The sequence below is a fragment of the Pomacea canaliculata genome, linkage group LG12 (assembly GCF_003073045.1).
Source record: "Pomacea canaliculata isolate SZHN2017 linkage group LG12, ASM307304v1, whole genome shotgun sequence".
Taxonomy (NCBI): domain Eukaryota; kingdom Metazoa; phylum Mollusca; class Gastropoda; order Architaenioglossa; family Ampullariidae; genus Pomacea; species Pomacea canaliculata.
Genome location: NC_037601.1, coordinates 21,471,023 through 21,491,538, shown reverse-complemented (window position 1 = coordinate 21,491,538; position 20,516 = coordinate 21,471,023). Strand labels below are relative to the sequence as shown.

Sequence of the window (20,516 nt, the reverse complement as noted above, 5' to 3'; positions counted from 1 at the left end):
GTCCCTGGGACCTTAAGGAGCTGATAATTTACCTCAGCACAAAAGAGACGGCTGTGATAAGGTAAGGAAGAAGAAAGCTGATATGGGAAGATTTTTAAAATAACTGTTTGATTTCTGCAAAGCTCGTCTTGCAGCATTAGTAGGGGGCCCACTGAGGAGGCCTACAAGTACCGAGCTGCAGTAATCAAGACAGGACGTCAGTGCGGAAACGGGACGTCAGTGCGGAAGAAACGAACCTTTAACTGCTGCAAGATCGAGCCAGAGACGAATAAGAACGAGCTCAGACAAATTTTCCTAATTTCAAAAAAAAATCCTAAAAAGCTGCACGACAAACAGCGCTGATCACACGTACGAGATTGCAAAGAGAGTGCTTGGTCAATTGAGATGCACACCCAATATTTGTTTTTGTATTTCTGAATCCTGGGTATCAAATGTAAACTTTTATGTTAAATGTGACTTTAACTGCTATTCATGCTTGAGGTGAAAAAGGCTCAATATGGTCTTTTTTAAGTTTCAGCAATGTGGTAGAACAAGTCAGAGGTGTTAGTCATGATCTGACTGGTCCACACGTACATTACGGAGGAGGAAACAGGGTGCAATGATTGAGAAGAGGGATCCTCCGCTCCTATACTAACTTCAAACCCGCACCCAACAGTACGTGACAGTATACGTGTCAGCACTACATCAGAGAGGGTCAGACACCCAACACAGCTGTCGCAGCTGTCGTGGTCTAAGTCTCATCCCATAGCATCAGATACCTATAGAGCAATGTTTAGAGAGTCGATGAGCAGCGATCCCCATTGTCATCCGTAAACGGTTTCATCACGTCTATATCTGATTGGTGTTTGATGCAGAGTTTCACTGACAGCTTTGCAGTGAAAAGTTTGCTTTGGGGTCACAACTATCGCCGTCAGGCAAGGAGCACATGTTCGAGTATTATCCCCGAAATGTGTATTCCTTAGAAAGTTTATATTTAAAACATCTCGATGACAGGTCACCACTGTTATCTAACGTGCATTTGGTGTACATGATCCTCATGACAGTAATGATAATAATAGTAGTAGTAATAATAGAAATGTGTGATAAACTTAGCACCTTATGTTGACCTGCACCCTCCCACCTCTAGCTCTCTCTCTCACAAGGATCGATATTAACTGGTCGAATCGACCCTCACGTGGTCGGATAGACTTTATTGCTCAAATCGACCGGACCAAGACAAAAGGCCTCGTCGACCCACCCATGCGCTGATTTTAGTCTGATCACACCCAAAATTAAGTCCATGAACCCGCCCCTTACTAGAAGACTGGTAGAACCGGCTTTCTTCTTTTTAAATGAGTGCACAATGTATAATATACAGTTACTTGTATGTCACCTGGGGAAATGGAATTAACACCTACATAAATTTTGCATATAACACGTACATCGATAAAACATCCATGCACTTCTTAAATACTATTTTGAGTCAATGTATATCATCATGAGAATGGATACAAACGGCTAACGCAGTCTAATACATTTCTGGCTCAATTCGGAAATAGTTTTCTCATCGTCCTCATATTGATAATTGCTTAAATCTGAATCATGATCGATGTATTGGTCTGTTTCCGATCAGTGGGTTTTCAATAAATACAGAGGTAGGAGCAGATAAGTCTGTGTATAGGAAGGTTAGATTTGTTGCCCTTGTAACCGAAGCGTTACTTGTTCACGCCAACAGCTGCTGCATTTGATACGGAGTTATTAATATTCTGGTCAAAGAAATTGTTCTGACACGATGGGAAAGACAAACAAGGATAAAAAGGGAAAAGAAAACGGGAAAACCCTGATCAGATTCATAAAGCTTTTGCATTCCAGAGGTAGGAACAGACAAGTCTGGGGTTATGAAGGACAGATTTGTCGCCCTTGCAACCGGAAACACGTGTGTTAGAGCGTCACTTGTTTACAGTTTCTGCGTGTTATTATTGTTCTGATCAAAGAAATTTTGACGCGATGGGAAAGAAAAACAAGGATAAGAAGGGAAAAGGAAAAGAAAAAACGGAGCTTAAAACAGAAAAGAAAGCTGCAAAGCGCGCAAAGAAAGAGATAGCTGAGAAAGGCGAGGTTAGTTTTGTCAGATATATATTATTAAGCACCACTTTACGTGTTACCTGATCATTACAAACATGACACGCACAGTATAGGCGTATAATAATAAAAAAAAAAAAAAAACACAGAAAAGGGAAGAGAAAAGGAACATTTTCACCGCTGCAGAAAATAAAGTAGTTCTGAAATCAAGGGATCACCGTAACTTGTAAGGCGGGTGCCAGGCCAACATAATATTTTAGTTGACGCACCCTTACGTTCCCACGCAATAAATCCCACCCCATCCTCCAACCAATAGTAATGTTTTCATCAAATTTAAGCTTGAAATCTCACTTCCTTTGCTTTACGTTGTGCAAATCAATCATCAGGCTGAGTACATATAATTGCTATAAATCCAGTCTCTTTGACTGTTCGGGCACTGTTAGTTTATTCCTTGATACTCGTCGAGGTGCATAGGGCCGCAACAACACCTCTTCAGCGGACCCGGTTTTAGGTAGCCCCCATCAGTTGGGTCCATGTGGTTCCGATGTCTTTTGCCTCCTTTACTACTATTCATGTCAAAGTCTGCTTTGGTGTCCCAACTCTCCTCTTCCCCGAGGGTTCCAGTCAAGTGCCTGCCTGGCAATGGGTTAGCTGGTTTGCGCAAGGTGTTTCCTATCCATTGTTGGTCTCAGATATTATTTTGTAAAAAAGAGCAACACTACATTGGCTACAACAACTTAAATTACAAAAATACAATGAATAAATCATCTTTTAAAAAGCTTTTATGTAGTTTTTATTCGTTGGTCGGTCTGCAGAATCATGTAAATGATGCTAATAATAAATCATAGTATGACACTGAATCTTTGAGAATAGTATATAAGCACTTGATCTCTTCTTGATCTAAAGCCAGTCTTTAATAGTAGGTGAATGTGGCAGGGATGGCGAAAATATACAAATTTAGCTAAGGAGAGGAGAGAAGATAGTATAGTACTGTTTAACTCTAATCAATGTTATTATATACTATAAATAATATTGCAGTGTCGCTGAAATTTTATTGACCCAGCTAGTTTCTGTTTCCAGAGGAAAAATTCTCAAAATTTAGTATATTGTACATATGTCCATGTGTTTGTTTTTATATATATATATGTTTTTGATATGTCCAACTACTTATTTAACATCTGATTTGATAGTTTTGACTAATTTATTCAAATGCCACTATTGTTTGATGGATAGGAAGACATTGAACAACTGATAGCAAAGTTTACAGAACATGACAAGCGTCTGACACAAGTTATAGAAGAAAAATGCCCCCCACCTACTCCACGGTAATAGCTTTTGTGTTCTGTTGTTATTTTTTAAACTGTGTGAGTCAGTTACAAAGTCAGATTTATTCAGCATTTGGTTTCATTTACAATTGTGATGATAAAATAGTTTAAAATAGATGGAGAATTTGAGATGTGCATATTCTTCACACAATAATAATTATTCCTATGATATATAAATCTGCATAAAAAGAATAATCCTTATGTGAAATTTTTGTATTTGGAAAAATCAGTTGTAAAATCTTAATCAGAGCTTTCAGGTTTATTTTTGATAACTTTATATTCTGGAAATGAGAACTGAATTTTATAAAGAAAATGACACTGAAGTAAAGTAAAGCAGATATTGTTATCTGTTAGGTAATCTGTTCTACAAGCTCAGAAATTTGTATGCTTATATTTGTTGTTTCATAATGTTTCTAATGTGTCTTTGAGAGAGTTTACAAGATTGGAAGGAAACATAAATCACCCCACTATGAGAGTGACGGACTAGTCAGTCTTGCTGGTCTCTCTTACCAGTGTAGCTAGAAGATCATGGAGAGCATAAGTAGACTTAGAGATGGAGTAATACATTACCAAATCAGTGACAGTGTACTGTCAGAGTGTTGTCAAGTAACAGGGAGATCCTGCAAATTTTCACCTTGGACAGCTGCAGGGCAGTCCTGTTTGTGATATTCATCAGTGCCTAACCAAAGAACACCACAGCAGGTGTAATGTATGCAGATCATACAAAAGTCCACAACTATTTAGATGATGATAAGGGAAAGCAATGATTTAAAGGATTTTACCTGGCTCATTGGCCCAATATAATTATGCCCCACTAATATAATTAATAACTGATAGCTCATCTCTAGTTGAAGATCTGTAGACAGCCACCCATGAGATAGACTAAATAGCCATTTACGATTAAAAATCTGTTCAGTGCAATGTTTGTTTAGTTCTTTGCAGCGGACTTTCCTACTAATACATGAGATAGGTACATCTTAAAATGAATAGATTTTCCTTTCAGCTCCAACATGACATTGGTATCACACCCAGAAAGAGAGGAGCTCATTGTGTTTGGAGGTGAATACTTCACTGGTTCAAAGGTGTGAGCCTTATTTTCTTTGTTTCGATTCTCACTGTATTTTTATCTCATGGAAATGATTTATAAATTTCTGATATAAGGTCATACTTTTGAGTTAAAAGTGAAATGCCTACCTCTGTCTCTTATCATTTTCTGCCATCAGTTCCTCCTTATTTTTTTTCTCAGCACCCATTTTACCATTTTTTGTTTTGTTGTGCTTCCATATAGAGCTGCCTCTAGTCGCCCTCTAATCTTATAAGAATATAGGAATAGGAATCAAAATGAGTTTAGTCTTAATGGTTTTTACTTATTTTATTTTTATGATTTTCCCTTCTCTTTATTATTTTTTTCACTAAGTAAAAGTATTATGACGTACCTTACAGAACTTTATCATGGCCAACATTTGTGGTAGACATTTTGAGACAGTAGCTTAAATAAGGATTTTGCAGCTCCAAGTTTTATGTTCGAATATTTATTCAGGATGAGAAAATATATGCACTAACAATTCAGAAAGTCTGCTATGTATGTTGAAAAGTCTGCCATTTCCATATGACTTACTCATTTTTAATTTTTAATTTTTACTTAAGTTTCAAAACTGAACTGACTTCATATGATATTGCAGTCCATCTGCAAGTGATCCATGAAGACAGGTGGACAATAAACCTCAAATGGTTATATTGCTGATGTGACAATAGCTTCTGTAAAATCATAGGGCTATTTTTGTCCTTTAAAAGACTAAAATCAGTTTTCATGAAATTCCTTTGGTTTTTTTTTTCAATGCAGATGCATCTATATAACGATCTGTTTTTCTACAATATAAGCAAAGATGAATGGACAAAAGTGATGTCACCAAAACCACCACCCCCTCGCAGCTCTCACCAGGTATGGTGTAATGCTGTATGTTTTGATCTTGTACATAGCTACTAGGGAAAATTTTAGTAATTATAAATAAGATATTGAAGTGATCTTTGTGGTCCTGGTAGTAGAAACTTGATATTTTTATATAAGATACCAGATGACATCATTATCAACTGGAAAGTTTTCATGGTGATTTTGATTGTGTAGGATACACAATAGTAGACTTGATATATGTTGAACTGTTCTATCACATCTATGTGGAGATAGATAATGATAATGACTACACTCATAATTTTAAAAAGAATGGGTTGGGGCTGGTCAGGGTTGTAGAACAGAAGGAGCCTTTGTTTGATAATTCATGGTGAGAAAAAGGACTGTTGTTTGTGTAAACTGTTGCTTAAACGTGCACTGAAAACACACCTTTTCAGTAAACATTACTCCTAAAAACCTTTCCCACCATGCTAGTCCTTTTTCACACCCTTCCTTTTGCAATATCATGTTATTCTCAGCTCTTGTTCTTGTTATTTGGTTCCTCTTTGTGTTTTCTATATTTGATTTTATTCTTTGTTTAGTACGATTGCTTATTCTTTTATAGTTCATATGTTATTTGTTTGTTTTCCTGTCCCTCATATGCTGTTCATGTTTTGCTTGTGTTCTTAAGTGCTAAGAGCGTGTGAGTATGCACATTACAAATTTTGCATTTATTATTATTATAAAGGCTGCGGTCATGGCACAAGGTGGAGGACAGATGTGGGTGTTTGGAGGAGAATTCTCAAGCCATTCACAGAACCAGTTTTTTCACTATCGTGATTTGTGGGTACTTCACCTGAAGGAGAAGAAATGGGAGGAAATAAAGTCAGTGTTTTAGTGCAAAATATTTTAGTGTCTTGATTGCATTCTTGTATACGCATGTCCTACCTGTTTAAACAGCTGCCTTTCTTGCATGCAGAGTTGAATGGTATTTATTTTGCTTGAGAAAAGAATTCTTACTTATGTTAAAATATTTGTATTCATATTTTCAAAAGGTACAGTGAATACACATTACATATATCCTCATGGAAGTCTGTCTGTTATAGAGCTTATAAATTTCAAAGAGGTTTTATTTTTGCAATTTTTAAATTGTTGTTGTTGTTGATGATGATGATGATGATGATGATGATGATGATGATGATGATGATGATACGACGATGTGAAGATTTCATGGTCTTTAGGTTAGAAACTAGATGTTACAATTGTGGAGAGACGAAGACAAATAATTGCATAAAGCTAGTAAATCTCAGACAAGATGGCCCAGATGAACAACAGGCTGCAGAGACCATTAGTTGAAGAAGTGGACTACAGGTGAAAACTACTTGGCACAGACATAGGACAATCCAAAGCAGCAGAAAAAGGCAACAGGAGACACCATATTCAATGTAGATCCAAAAATGAGACCAAAAAGTGACAGTAATATAGGAGATATTATTAAAATAGTAATGTTTATTCATAGCCAAGACAAAATGGCATCACAATTCACAATGATGACAAGTTGTATCTTGCAGTTAAGATCTAGACTTATTTATTCTACATTTAAGCAGTTTCAGTGACATTAGTATTGGTTTGAACAGTTTGATAACTGATATTTAGGAAGGAAAGTTTGAATGGAGAAATCGAAAAAGGATTTTACAATTATATCTTGCAGGAGTCCAGGTGGGCCATCTGCTCGTAGTGGCCATAGGATGGTTGCTTTCAAGAAACAGCTGTTTGTATTTGGGGGTTTCCATGACAATGCAAGGTGAAGCTATAAACACATCCTTGTAAATCATATTGCTGATGATGTTTTAAAAAAAGATTTTGCATTTGCACTGCTCTTTGAAAATTTATCACTTAAACAGAGTGGTTATCCAGTTACCTCTGCAGTTTAAAATATCTGCTCCTCATAGATGCAGATTCCTTTAAGCATAGTTTAAATGAAGCTAAATCATTAGGTATGGAGCACAAAATTGTTTGACACTTTCATGACGATATAACTCTTCACTTCTAAAGGTTTTCATTTTCTTAAAGTTTCAGTGTTTAGCTTAAAAAAGATATAGAGCATGAGTGTGTTTCTTGTTGTCTTACAATTGCAGTTAGCAATCCATCAGCTAGGCAAGGAAAGTGGGGATTTTGTCAGTGAAAGTAATCTTTCTGAGAGGATCGACTTTAAAAGGTTGATGATGGGTACTGAATCTGACTTATATAGAAATTGCTATTTTACTGAAAACTGTATACTATAAATAGATGATGAGGCAACTACCACACATGAAATATAACTGAAAAATACTTGGGTTTTTTTTTTCCAGAGACTACAAATATTTCAATGATATTTACTCCTTTGACACTGGGACCTATGTCTGGACAAAACTGGAACCAGCTGGCAACCCTCCTAGCCCCCGTTCTGGATGTTTACTGTTTGCCACACCCACACGTCTGTTAGTATATGGTGGATACAGCAAGGAAAAAGTCAAGAGAGATGTGGACAAGGGCTTTATTCACACTGATATGTTTGCACTTTTGCCAGAAGGTAAACTAAATAAATACATATAATAATACTTGCAGTTGTGCACATAGGTTAACATCTCTGTATTTGAGAACCAAAGTCTGCTTAGCAGGGCTTCTGCTAAGGCTAAATTCTTTGGGGTCCCAGGGACCCCTTCTTCAGATTTTTAAGGGGTCCCTGTTCTTCACAAAAGCGGTCCGGTGGCGCAATTCCTCCCCCCTCCTGTTCTTCACCCAAAATTGAATGGGACCCCATTGACGAAAATTGAAGGGGTCCTCCGAACTTTTCATGCGTACTGTACGCATTTTTTCGCGTAAGCAGAAGCCCTGGCTTAGGAGTAAAACAGAAAAGATGCTTACAACTGTGAGTGCAGGGATGCAAAGTAAAATAATTTTGCAACAACTCTGTCATTTAAAAAGTGTCATTCTTTAATCCTTTTTGAAATAGGAAAATCTGAGGGCGTCAACCCCAAATGGCGCTGGCAGAATGTGAAACAGTCAGGTATCAGACCATCACCACGCTGTGGTATGTCTGCTGTCATTGCCCCTGGCAACCGAGGGGTCCTATTTGGAGGAGTTTTTGATGAGGTAGGAGAAAATTCCTATTCTTTTTCATGGGCACCACACAAGTAGCAAGTTGACTTTATTCAAGCCATATGAAATTGTTGTCATAAGGCCTTATTTGTAGAGCTGCTTTCAGGCACAGATATATTATGTTTTATATAAATTTTTATATTTCTTTGTAGAGGAGTTATTTAATATCCTTTTAATTTTAGTCACATGATATTGTCTTGGTTAAGGTAATTTTTTAATTTTTAGCTATGAGCTTAACTAGCCTTGAATGAAATGCATATTAGTTTTTTTTTCCCTTTCTGTAGGAGGAGGATGAGGAACAGCTGGATGGAGTTTTCTACAATGACCTGTTTTCACTTGACCTGGATAAGGGGCATTGGTATTCAGTAAATCTAAGGTAAAGAACAGATCTGAGCTTTTCAGAAATAAATTTAAAGAAAAAAAATGTATATATTTATACACACACATATGCATACATTTGTGTTTAAGAAATAAGCAAAAATATAATACAAATATAAAATAAAACTGTAAAACAGTAATTAAATATAAATATATCTTTCATGCATGTATAAAAGTAAGAACTACTGTGCATCCAGGGGAGAGCGACCAGCATGTGCTGAAAAGAAGAGACGTCGCAAGCAAAAACAAGAAGAGGGGGAAGAAAACATGAATGCTGAAGAGGGTATTGATACTGAAGACGCAGATAACCTTAACAAGGACGACATTGATGTGGGTACTTCAGATTTGGAAGAGGCACTTGAGGAAGAACCAATAATGCAGGATGAAACTCAAGGAACTAGTGCTACAACCCCAGCTGTTTTTCCTGGTGGTGAGGTGTTTTCTGTCACCGTTGGACCACAGATCTCTCTTGATAGTGGAGGTGAGGTGGTGAACAATGATCAGACAAGGCCAGCTCAGAAGATCTTTAGACCTTCAGCACGGATGAAGCCATGCCTTGCAGTGAAAGAAAGTACTTTATATTTGTATGGCGGAACTTATGAAGAAGGGGACAGACAGATCACTTTAAGTGATCTCTACACCCTGAACTTGGGCAAGCTTGACACCTGGCAAACAGTCATTGGCCCCGATCCTCAGACACAGGTTAGTTGGTGTTATTCATGCATGTGTAAGGGTCGTATTCTGTAAGTGTTGGCTTATTATAAATTTTCATGTCTATGCAAGCTGGCACAAACACATACAGCTGTTGTTAGCTGTTGCATCCAAGTGGAGGCACATGTGGCATTTAATGGTTATTTCTTTTAGGAGTGGCAGGAATCATCTGATGATGATGATGATGAGAAGGAGGAAGACAGGAAAAGGAAAGGGGCAACAGCAAAGAAGACAGAGGAGGATGAATCTGATGATGGTAGGTACTTGCTTGTATGATGATTATTGTTTACTTCATAAACAGACGTCTTGTATTTGTCCCAGATCACTAACAGTAAAGACCACATGGTATCTTTTTCTATTTACCTGTTTGTCAAAGGTGACCTGGTAAATAAATAATTTTTGTGTGTCCTTAGATTCAAGCGACATTGATATGACATTTGATGATGCTCCAAAGCGAGAGGAAGGGGAAATGTCCGATGATTACTTCAGCCGCACCCAGGACTACTGGTTGACTCAGGCCAAGACTATAACAGAGGGTGACGGAATCTCACTGTCGGATCGAAAGTTGCTAAAATTGGCCAAAGAAATCTGTCAAGAGGCGACTGGTCAGGATTAAACTGAAAACAAATTATGACTTCCATCTGCAGCTCAGAGCTCATTTGCATACAGTCACCCAGAAGAATATTTTTGAGACTAAAAGAATGGAATATGACTAACCTTATTCAGACACTTTGGTGAGCGAAAAAAGAGATGTTTGGACAAGACCTGCATGATCATGATCATTTATATCAAAGTCTGAAGAATTGACAAGAACGTGCATTCCAGTGGGTGTCATTATGAAGGATAATGTTCTGTGTACCATTGCCACATTTTTTGTAACACCAATTCTAAAGATGTAATTGGACTCATAATTGGTAATTGTATCTTTTGGATTGGAGGGTCATATGAGAGGATTGAAACAGTGTCTTTTTTTTCTTTCTACATCTGTCTTTTCTTCTAGGGCATTTAAGAAAATACATAATTAGAACTGAGAGTTAACATTTATGTAGTAATGATAAAATGTTCTGTTTCTTGTCAACTTGGGTCTTGAAAAAAATGAGTCTTTACTGTGCTCTACCTATTAATAATTATGAATAGGCATAAGCTTGGTTTGATTAAAAGCATCCTCTGTATGATGTGTGTGAAAAGGGTGTGTATGAGAGAGGCTGTGTGCATGTATGCATACGTATGAGAGAGCGAGTACACCAGTGTTGTCCTTTGGGACAAGCTGGTGGTGGTAGCAATCAATAAATCAAATGAGAGAAAGTATTTTATTGTTTTCTGTTATATGCTTATAATACTTTTTATTTTTCTCACATCTAGGCAACAACATGAATGACATTTCACAGACTTACAGTTCCACTATTTTGTATCGTGCAGTCTAACAGCACCTCGCCAGTTTGGCAGCACATGTACCTTTACTTAAATGAAAGTTGTTGCAAATGATAGCAATATTCAGACTTCATTATTTTAATCGCTCATTCTTCATCTTTCTTCTTTATTTTAAAAAAGTATGTGTAACAGTGCAGTGTTTTGGCAACCAGCTGTCATTGCCATTGAAAGGTGGTGGGCAAGAAGCAGACCCAGCACGGACGTGTATATGTTGTCTGCTATCTGCCGAAACCAACGCTTAGCCTCATGCGCAGTTTTCCGCCATTAGTCTCAATTGGGAACTTCCGTCCTCTTCCCTGGAACACCAAAGAGGAACGGACTGACTTGGCGTTAGGCGGCCGCGCGGTGTTGGCCAGTAGCGAGGGACGTCGTCCGTCCGGCTACAATATTTTGTTTCTAAAGCACAATTGCAATCTCCATGAGTTTTTGTGAATTCTTGAGATATTCCATAGGAGAGCATCATAAAAAATGTTGCCTGCAAGTGTAGCTGTAGCTGATATCTCAGAGACTTCAAAATTTTTGTTTTCGTTTATAGTGGTTTCACTGTATTTCTGTGACATGATTTTTTAATACTTAGCAACATCTTTCAACGCTCTAATACTCTTATTAACTGATAATTCCATCGTGGCATTCTGGTTCCAATTAGGTTAGTAAATTTTAAAAAATCCACGAATGCTGCTGCAGTTTTTCCCATGCATTTGCGGAACTTCTTCGGACTCTTCCATCTTGCGAGGGAAAAATGGTCGAGTTATCTTTGGGATGCTGTTAATTTGTTCGATAACCACTTTGATTATTTGACAAGAACAAAGCAAAACGAAAATTTAAAAGATCCCTTAGCTTCAACAGACCCTTTTTTGCATTCTAAGACAAACTTACCAATCTTCTCCCCCACCACACACACGTCCCGGACTTGACCCGTAGAGGAAAGACAAGTGTCAACATAAAACTTGCAAACACTGACAGGGGAGTATAGAGGTCGGCTGAGTGCGGGTGCGTGGTGGATAGGAAAGAAAAGAACGCGAGGTAAAGAGTAGACAACGCACCCGACGAACGAGAGCCAGAACTTAAGATAAGACAATATTTTATTTATCCCAGAGGGCAATTCAGTTGCGGCTCGATTAAAATTCATACACAATTGCATTCACAAAACAGGCTTCTATACATTCGTGTCTCATTCATTCACACAGCCCATTCAAAAGTCGCACGGCTGAAACAACAAAGTGGACATTTTCATTAATGCGAGCCTAAACAATGAATTAATGGGTCAAAAATCCTCTACAAGCAGTCCAATAATACAGGTTCGTGGATCCAGCGATGGCACTGTCGGTTCTTTGAACCTTTTCACACATTCGCTGTATAAAGAGAAGTACACATGCAGCATTTTCCAGCATTTGAAAGATCCACAACTTTGGTAATTAAAAGGATCGAGGGCGACATTTAATAAAAAATCCATCTGAGAGACGCATTTCACCAGTTTATACAAAAACTGTTCCATTCTCGGTTTGTGTTTATAAATACAGGCAAGAGTTTTTATAATGGTCGATGTTGGGCAAAACAAAAACGTCTACTTATACAGATGGCGGGCAAGCTCGCCCATAGCAACGCATCTATCAGCACCGACGCTATGCCATTTTTATCGTGCTATTTCCGAGCTGACTGCCGATTTATAATGCAGGAAAATTTAACTTTTTACTGTTTTTATGTTAATTTAATAACAGCAACAAAATTAGAAAAACATTATACCGATCATATCCGGAAGTAACCGGACTTACTGCAGAATTAAAGATGGCGTCAGAGAAAGCAGCTGTGCAGACGACAGAAAAGAAAGAGAACTTTGAGAGCGTTATTATACGGTCATTCTTGAATCTTGAGAAAATAGATGTTGATCTTTACAGGTACAGTAATGAGTTTTTCATACTGGAAGTTTTTGCGGAGTTTAAAACACGATGTATCAGTCAAAGTATTTACTAGACTCGTTTTACTCGTTTGACTTCTTAGTTGAAAGTAAAACGCCCTGATTTCGTTCTGGCGTACCCATTTTCAGGTTAAGTGTACCTGATAGGAGCAAGTGTTCGAGAGTGATCCCATACGCCTGTTTCTTTATTATTAATAGTTTCATACGATTTATTAATGTTTTTTGTTTCAAGAAACTGACGGAATATGTACTCACAATTTCGATTCCATCTGTCCCGACGCTCTTAAATTTATCTTAGGAGATTTCAATCATTAAACCTAACATCGGTTCTTAAGACCTACGACCAGTATTTCAAAAGTCCTAATTTCGTTCAGGCGTACCCATTTTCAGGTTACGTTTACCTGATAGGAGCAAGAGTTCGAGAGTGATTCCACGCGCCTGTTATTAATATTTTTCTAATATTTTTTAAGTAACTAGCAACAACGAGTATTTGTCAACGACCCTGTTTCTGACACCATCACATTGTGCACCAGCTCATTCCAAGGCTGTGTTGCATCCCCGCTTCTGTTTATTCTGTATATCAGCAGACTCCGCAGTAACCACGAGGGTCAATATCTTGTCAAATTCTCAAATGACACTGCACTCTCAACTAAGCGGGCCAGTAGATACCCATGGTATACCTGTGGATTAATTTGTTTGCCTGGTGTGATGACAGTTTATTAAAAAATTAATGTAAGAACAAAGAGATTGTCTTTGATTTTTGTTGGTAAAATATTGTAAGTGACATCCACGAGAAGGAGGTTTCATATCATATTGTTTCCACTGGCTCCAAAGTCTAGAATGCTCTCCTGTCTCTGTATAATAGGCAGACACTGCATGCAGGACCAACAGATTAAGGCTGTCCTTCATTGTTTTGACTGTGATACTACTGAATGTTGCTGTGTGTGCGTATAAAGGCAGCTGCCTGAACCATTCAAGTAGGAGTCTGTTTGGTGGATACAAATATGTTTTGGTAACATGTTGTAGTAGTGTTTTGTGCTTTCATAATGAGCTGCCCTGAATTGCCTTCTGGGATAAATAAAGTGTTATATTATCTTGTATAGTTAATATATTTTAATACTTGCATTTGACATTATTCTTAGTGGGAAACCACCTTTTTTTTAATGTGAGGAGTTTAAAATTAAATTAAGCATTAAAGGTCTTTGCGCAACATGCACTTGAGCCAAATACTTATTATGGAAATTATTACTTAATATCTTCTTCTTCATTTAGACTGAGGTTTCAAACCATACAACAGATTCACTTGATCAAACTTAGCTAGAAAAAATATTAGCTCCCAGAACCCACATACAATGAAAACAGATCTGCATCATCATCATCACCATCATCATCATCATCGAAACACATATTCTTTCAGAGTTTTTTTATTTTAATGCTTTGGAGTTTGTCCCCTCTTTCTTATTCTTGCATAAAAATTTCTGGAGCTGAAACTAAATGTTGAGGGTTAGTTCAAGTGTGTTCATTATAATCAGTAGAAGTAAGATGCTGTGGCAGCCTCAAGGAGGACGGGCTGTGTTCGGCGGGCAGGTTGTGGGGCAAGCTTTGGCAGCTGCATCCTATTCTGTGCCTTCTGATCACAATGCTCACAGTCTGCACTGCTATTTTCTGCGTCCAGGTTAGTTTAGAGCAAAGCTTATTAGTTATTGAAAGAAGTCTTGGAAGATTTTGAAGTCGTCTGATTAGGTATTTTTTAGCTTTAAACAACTACGGATAAAAAATAATGCTACTTTGTTATAATAAGTATTATAAAAATATGTGATTTGTATAGTTCATACTCACGCTCATAAGGTGCATACTTTTATTGCTTGAGACTAGAATGAAACATAAACATACAAAGGAAAGGAAGGATGAACAACAGTACTGATGACTAATAAAAGACAAATATAGAAAATGCAAAGAGGAATCAGGTAACAAGAACTAAGTGTATTAATTCAGCAGAGGAAGACAAGTAGGGAAGTAGCAATAAATGGAAAGGGAGTTGGAGTTAAAAAGGAGTAACACTCTGTGGAGTACTGTTAGGAGTGATGCTCACGGAAGAGGTGTGTTAAGGTGAGTTATACAGAGACTTCGTACAATTTCTTTTTTGTATGATTAGTGTTGGTTAGGTTGATTGTTTTGGTGGGAAAGGGTTCCACATAGAGGGGATTTTGCACTATGAGGGAAGAGGGAGTGGAGAAAACCCCCAATGCCCAGCCTTGCAAAAAAAAGTGTCTTAGTGTTCTGAGCCCTTGGCCTCTCTCTGCAGATGTAGCAAGCAAATGTTTTAACCATTAAACTATCAAACAATCCTGTATGATCAGTGTTAGTTCATTTTATAAATTTAGCACAGTACATTAACAGTTATCTATAACATTTCTTTTCTTTGTTCTGGTATAACATTTGCACCGATTACTGTATCTCTAATATCTGTAACACAAAAATGAGAAAATGTTGATAGTTCTAAATTTTTTGCCAGTGATGTTTTGGAGGAAAATAATCAGACATTTTGTGTACACCTTCAGCCGTGTTCATGTTAGGAGCATGCTTACCTCCCTTTAGCATAAATTGCTGCAATCAAAATTTGTTAGTAGATAAGGACAACACTGTGTCTTCAAGGCAGGTTTACACATTAGTTTTTATAAATACGATTTTTTTGGTGAATTTTCAGCTTATTTTACTGTCCTGATTTTATTGTAAATATTGTAGAGGATGTTGGATGATGATGTGCCCATTTTTTCATGAAGTAGGAGCGGTAAATAGATTAAAGTTATGATGCTGTCTGTTGCAGGAAACTACAAAATACCCATTCTATATTTAGTTGATCGAACACGTGATGGCCAGACCTATGTTGGTCGAAATATCAAAGCAATGCAAGAGGGACAGGCCATTTTCACCATGCAAGCATCATTCAAGCGAGAAGAGAAAGACCCATTCAGTCATCAGTTCAAGATGCCCGATGTACCTCCCCCAGAACAATGTGTGGATCTTGACAAGCTGCTTATCAAGGCCATTGGGTTAAAATTTTATTTTTACTTTGTGTGTAGGAAGATCATGTACATGGATATGTCAGTAGATGCATGATAATTTACATTATTTTGTGTCTCATGTATTATACATGCCGTTGTATTTGTTTTGCTTTGCACTGCAGCCCTGAAAAGGCTCGATTGTACCGATATGGGGTAAGGCATCGTATGCCAGATGATGTCATGGCAATTCATCGACGTTTAGCAGACAAGACTGATTACTATGTGACTAGGCCCTCCTCCGCAAGGCGCTGCATTTGGATCAAAGCAGCAGGGCATTTAGGTGAGAATTTAGAAAGTATAATAATTATGTGCTTTGGTACACTAAAATGAGCTTGTTTGAACTAATACACAGATTGCTTTAATTGTTGTAATTGTTCAATTTAAAGCCTGAATAAAATCTGTTATGACTACTTTCAACTTTCATATCATCTGCTTTAAACTTGTTTAACCACCTCCAGCATGCAATATTATTTTATCATTATCATTATATGAACAGAATGATTAAGTACTATTTCAATCCTATGACTGCAGGAGACGATCACAAGATGCATCAGTGCTGTGCAGCCTACATGTCCGATGCCATGTTATTGGGCACAGCAACACTTCCCTATACAGGAAGCCATGCTGAGGCTCAGGAGAAAATGTTTATGACTTCGATTGACCACACTGTGTGGTTCCACTCTACATTCCGTGCTGACGACTGGCTGTTGTATGAGATGGAAAGTCCTGTGTGCGGTATGATTGTCAGTTGTTATGGAAGGGGGATAATTTAGGCTATTTCCCTTTATCATTTACTTTGCGACAGACCATATGTTGTGATTATCTGATTTTCATTTATCTAACATGGTAAGATTTATGCATCCATTGTAAAGAATTAGTATGCTGTCTTCTGGCCATATTTATAGGTAATTTAAGAGCAAAGTTTGTGCATGCTGCTGATTAGAAATGCTTGTGGTCATTATGCTTATGGTTAAGAGGTTTGTGTGTGTACTGCTGCTGAATCTCATGCTGTCCCCTCAATGACCGGTCACAGTTAAAGTGGTGGTGGTGGGTGGAGTGTGTGAGAGAGAGAGGGAGGGGAGGGAGAGGCTCCTTCCACCAGCTTGCGTTTATATTCCTTGTTCTTAGCCTGCTGATATAAAACATAGAGCAATAGCAACATGCTGGGATTCCATACAAGCATCCTAATTATTATTAATCTTTTTCAGGCGAGGGGAGAGGTTACAACACTGGACGTATGTGGACCAGGGATGGCCGTCTGGCTATTTCAGTTGCACAGGAAGGGGTTGTACGAACACGTCGTACAGACAGATCAACACTTTTAACACAGACAGCAGACCCTCTAACATCAAAATCCAAATTATAAGACATGAACTTTACTTGTGGAAAGAGATGAAACTATTTTATTGTTTGAGAAGAGATCGGTAAATGCTACAAAACAAGTTGATTGCTGATTAATATTTTGTAGCCAGATAACTTTGCTCCTTGTGATACACAGAAACGTTGCTTTTAATAAGAAGCTAATTCATTTACATGGCAAGTCATCCTTTTGAAAAGTTATCCAGATTTCACTTGTGGCGTGGCTGAGACAGAAGTACATTCTGTTAAAGAGTTATAAAAATACAATAAAAAAGAATTGTTTTTCTCAATTTTAAAAACTGTACTTAAACCGAAAGTTTTTACTTTAAATGAACTTTTGTTCACTTCTTATATAGTATTTCCGAATGAAAGAGAATATGTGAATTATGAAGATTGACTGTCAAAGTTCATGAGAAAAGGACAAGAATGATTTTTTAAAATTCGTAGTAGAAACATTGAAGAATCTATGAGCTGCATTCAAATATTTAAACAAAAATGAGAATGAATTAAATAATAAATTCAAATAGTAATAGGATATACCAGATTATGTACAAGCCAATTTTTCTTAAAACAGATGCAGTTGTAACTTAATTTTGCTTAAGGAATGAAAAATTGCCTTTTCCTAAAAAATCGTTTTAACATTCCATGTATTGCTTTTAAAACAGCCATTAATTCTGTTTATATTAATTACCTGTTCTACTTTCATCTGTTAACTTTCTTCCCCATCATGAGCATGCTTTGTAGACGCCCCATGAATATCAATAGTTATAACTTATATTTTAACAGTGCAAGACATATAAATTTCCCAGCATAAACACTCAGGTACACAAACTCACACAGGAGAAAGAGTGGAAAAATTTAATCAAGCAAAACTTTGAGTTTAATAGGTAAGCAGTCCAACATAGCAGTTCCAATTTCCAATCGTCATGAGATCTTTAACAGAGCAAGAAGGATGTACATGGTTCTGCCAGCATGCACAACTGGGCACACAAAACTTATACATCAGAGTTAGGAGTTGGAAAGAGCAGCACATGTTAATGAAATGAACTGGAGAGGTATGAATTGTCTGGCTGGGATTTTGCTGTGAACAGCAAAATTGTTGGATTTAATAAAACATTTTGGGTGGAAACCGAGCACCCTATAGTGAACCGGGAACCTCTCGCTTGTCATGAGTAGTTATGCAAGGGAATATTCATAGTTTCTTGGTTCCCTGGACTGTGAAAACGAGCCTAATGTCACGTAGGTACATCAGTCAGAAACTTGGGCAAGTATTTAACACCCGTAAGACATGCAGAAACACACCTGAATGTTTATCAAGGAAGGAATCTGTGTAAGCATAATCAGTGATGCTTATTTTTTATGCAATGTTTGAGATTCCCTTAACTAACCTTAACCCTTAGCTGCTTTTTAAGTACATAATCAGTAAAAATATGGTTGCTGGGAGACCGATTCAAAATAAAATATATATACCTACCACCAAGAGTTTAAGAAGGGTTAGGCATAAGAGTGTGATCTGCCCCTTGCTGTTGCAGGTAACTGTGCAAATTACTATTTTTCAGCAAGGTGTTGACAGCTTCAGTATAGGGGCTGCTTTTTACTGTTACTGTGGAAATAAACCGAACGAGAAAGAACGAACTGTCAGACAATAAGAATACGCAAGACCCGGTTCTCCTCTCTCCAGCCGTGATGAACCACAACCGTTCTGTGTGCACGTGCGCAGAAAACGCACGTGGGAAAGGCAAGCAATTACTTATTAACGTTCTGTTAGACAACAGCTGTTAGCGTGAGAAATGTTCAGCAACAGTTGTCAGCGCCCCGTTAGACAACAAACGTTAACACATCCTGTGGAGGACAGCTCAAGGAACGTCCTGCGGGACAATAGCTGATAGCACATGTCCTGCTGGACAACAGCTAGCTGTTAGGACGATTAGTTGTAGCTTTGCTTATTGCTGCGCGCGTGTACACGTGCTTATAAGGTGGTGTTTTTGTTGTTGTTGTTTTTTTCCACAGAGAGAGAGGGCGGCATTTCAGAAATATAATTACCAAAGCGCAGGGATTTCCCCCACTTGTAACAGGGAGAGCGATGTCATATCAAGGTGTTCCTGCATACTCCATCCGCCCATTAGCTTACATGAATGAAAAAAAAAGTGTTTGGGGGGGGGGGGAGGATTTTTGATCGCTCACCCTAGCTCGATCTTCACCTTTTACACGCTTCTGAACCCAAAATACCTCCTACCTCCTTTGATAATTCCTACGTTATCTATAGTGAGCAGCCCGCCCTACACCGATTGCCATCCGATATATAGCTCTTCATTTTCTTCCCGTGGTACCTTTTATTTTCGTTCTAGCTGTTGGTCTCATGCAATAATCTCAAGTGGGCGTAAATAATCAAACTAAAAGGATGATGGACCAGAAGAAGAAAAAACCTGCCCAGCCGAGTCTAGATGCGAATCACCTAGCCGGCAGGTCAGAGGGGAGGTCAGTGGCGTGGCATCACCTGGCTACAACATGGCCTGCTACTGTTCGCTCTGGCTGCCTCGGGCTCCCGATGGATGGTAGGGAGGGTGGGGGATGGCTGGAAAGGGAGCCAGACGCAAAGGTGAAGACGAACACCGTGCCAGCAAGGCGCTTTTCCTCCCTGTATGCAGCTCCAGCGCTCGTCATCGTGTGTGCGAGGCTCGCAGAGCGCCCAGCCAGCCAGCGTGGAGCCGCCATTCGGCGACCAGCCTTTACACCTGCAGTCAAGGAATTTCACAGCACCTTGTTCTTCCGACATCCCTTCACCTTCGCCTGCTCTCCGCCTCCACCCAGCCCTCTCCTTTTCGCCACGGCTCGTGTTGCACGTGCTGCGGCGAGAGCGCGCGCTGATTGCCCAATCACGCACCTGGCCTTATATGGGGAGCACGCGCGTGCGCACGCGTAGCCGTGTGTGTGTGTGCGTGTATGTGTGTGTTGTCGTCGTATGCGAGTGCGTGTATGGATGGTGGCCCCCGAGGCATAACATAGCGCACATAATTTATTCATCGCTGTTCGCGCTGCGACTATCGAGTTAAGCGTCGAACGAAACACACAGAACGGCGAAGAAAGGAAAGGTTGGTAGCGGGGAGGGAAGAGGAAGGGGGAGAAAATGCTTAATCTGTGGAAACAGAACGCGCCATTCGCCCGAATTTTTCTTCTTCTTCTTTCTCTCTCACCATCAATTCTGTCTTCGCAGGTAGGTCTCCTCCATCCTACCCACCCAC

At 38.6% G+C, this 20,516-nt stretch overlaps 2 protein-coding genes across 3 annotated transcripts; both read left to right on the top strand.

Annotated features, from left to right (window-relative positions):
* The first annotated feature begins 1,714 nt into the window (after window positions 1-1,714).
* On the top strand, window positions 1,715-10,813 carry LOC112553203 (kelch domain-containing protein 4-like). The gene is made up of 12 exons (XM_025220279.1): window positions 1,715-2,097; window positions 3,295-3,386; window positions 4,390-4,468; window positions 5,230-5,328; window positions 6,023-6,159; window positions 6,986-7,078; window positions 7,626-7,846; window positions 8,270-8,409; window positions 8,700-8,791; window positions 8,991-9,495; window positions 9,658-9,760; window positions 9,918-10,813. Exons 1-12 carry the CDS (start codon window positions 1,987-1,989, stop codon window positions 10,118-10,120), a joined length of 1,875 nt encoding a protein of 624 aa, XP_025076064.1. The 5' UTR covers window positions 1,715-1,986; the 3' UTR covers window positions 10,121-10,813.
* A 1,898-nt stretch (window positions 10,814-12,711) lies between these two features.
* On the top strand, window positions 12,712-17,604 carry LOC112553245 (acyl-coenzyme A thioesterase 8-like). 2 transcript variants are annotated; one of them, XM_025220342.1, is made up of 6 exons: window positions 12,712-12,830; window positions 14,386-14,525; window positions 15,678-15,903; window positions 16,038-16,195; window positions 16,447-16,650; window positions 17,124-17,604. In XM_025220342.1, exons 1-6 carry the CDS (start codon window positions 12,721-12,723, stop codon window positions 17,279-17,281), a joined length of 996 nt encoding a protein of 331 aa, XP_025076127.1. In that variant the 5' UTR covers window positions 12,712-12,720; the 3' UTR covers window positions 17,282-17,604. The 2 variants fall into 2 exon arrangements, with proteins under 2 accessions (XP_025076127.1, XP_025076126.1); XM_025220341.1 differs by having other exon boundaries at window positions 14,383-14,525.
* Window positions 17,605-20,516: the final 2,912 nt, after the last annotated feature.

What these genes read in the sequence shown, in the direction of transcription:
- LOC112553203 (XM_025220279.1), top strand. Translation starts at nt 1,987, where the DNA reads ATGGGAAAGAAAAACAAGGATAAGAAGGGAAAAGGAAAAGAAAAAACG. An exon ending in TTGGAGGAGTTTTTGATGAG is followed by an intron (nt 8,410 to 8,699) that starts GTAGGAGAAAAT and finishes CCCTTTCTGTAG; the next exon opens with GAGGAGGATGAGGAACAGCT. An exon ending in TGGTATTCAGTAAATCTAAG is followed by an intron (nt 8,792 to 8,990) that starts GTAAAGAACAGA and finishes CTGTGCATCCAG; the next exon opens with GGGAGAGCGACCAGCATGTG.
- LOC112553245 (XM_025220341.1), top strand. Translation starts at nt 12,721, where the DNA reads ATGGCGTCAGAGAAAGCAGCTGTGCAGACGACAGAAAAGAAAGAGAAC. An exon ending in CTGCTTATCAAGGCCATTGG is followed by an intron (nt 15,904 to 16,037) that starts GTTAAAATTTTA and finishes TTTGCACTGCAG; the next exon opens with CCCTGAAAAGGCTCGATTGT. An exon ending in GATGGAAAGTCCTGTGTGCG is followed by an intron (nt 16,651 to 17,123) that starts GTATGATTGTCA and finishes AATCTTTTTCAG; the next exon opens with GCGAGGGGAGAGGTTACAAC.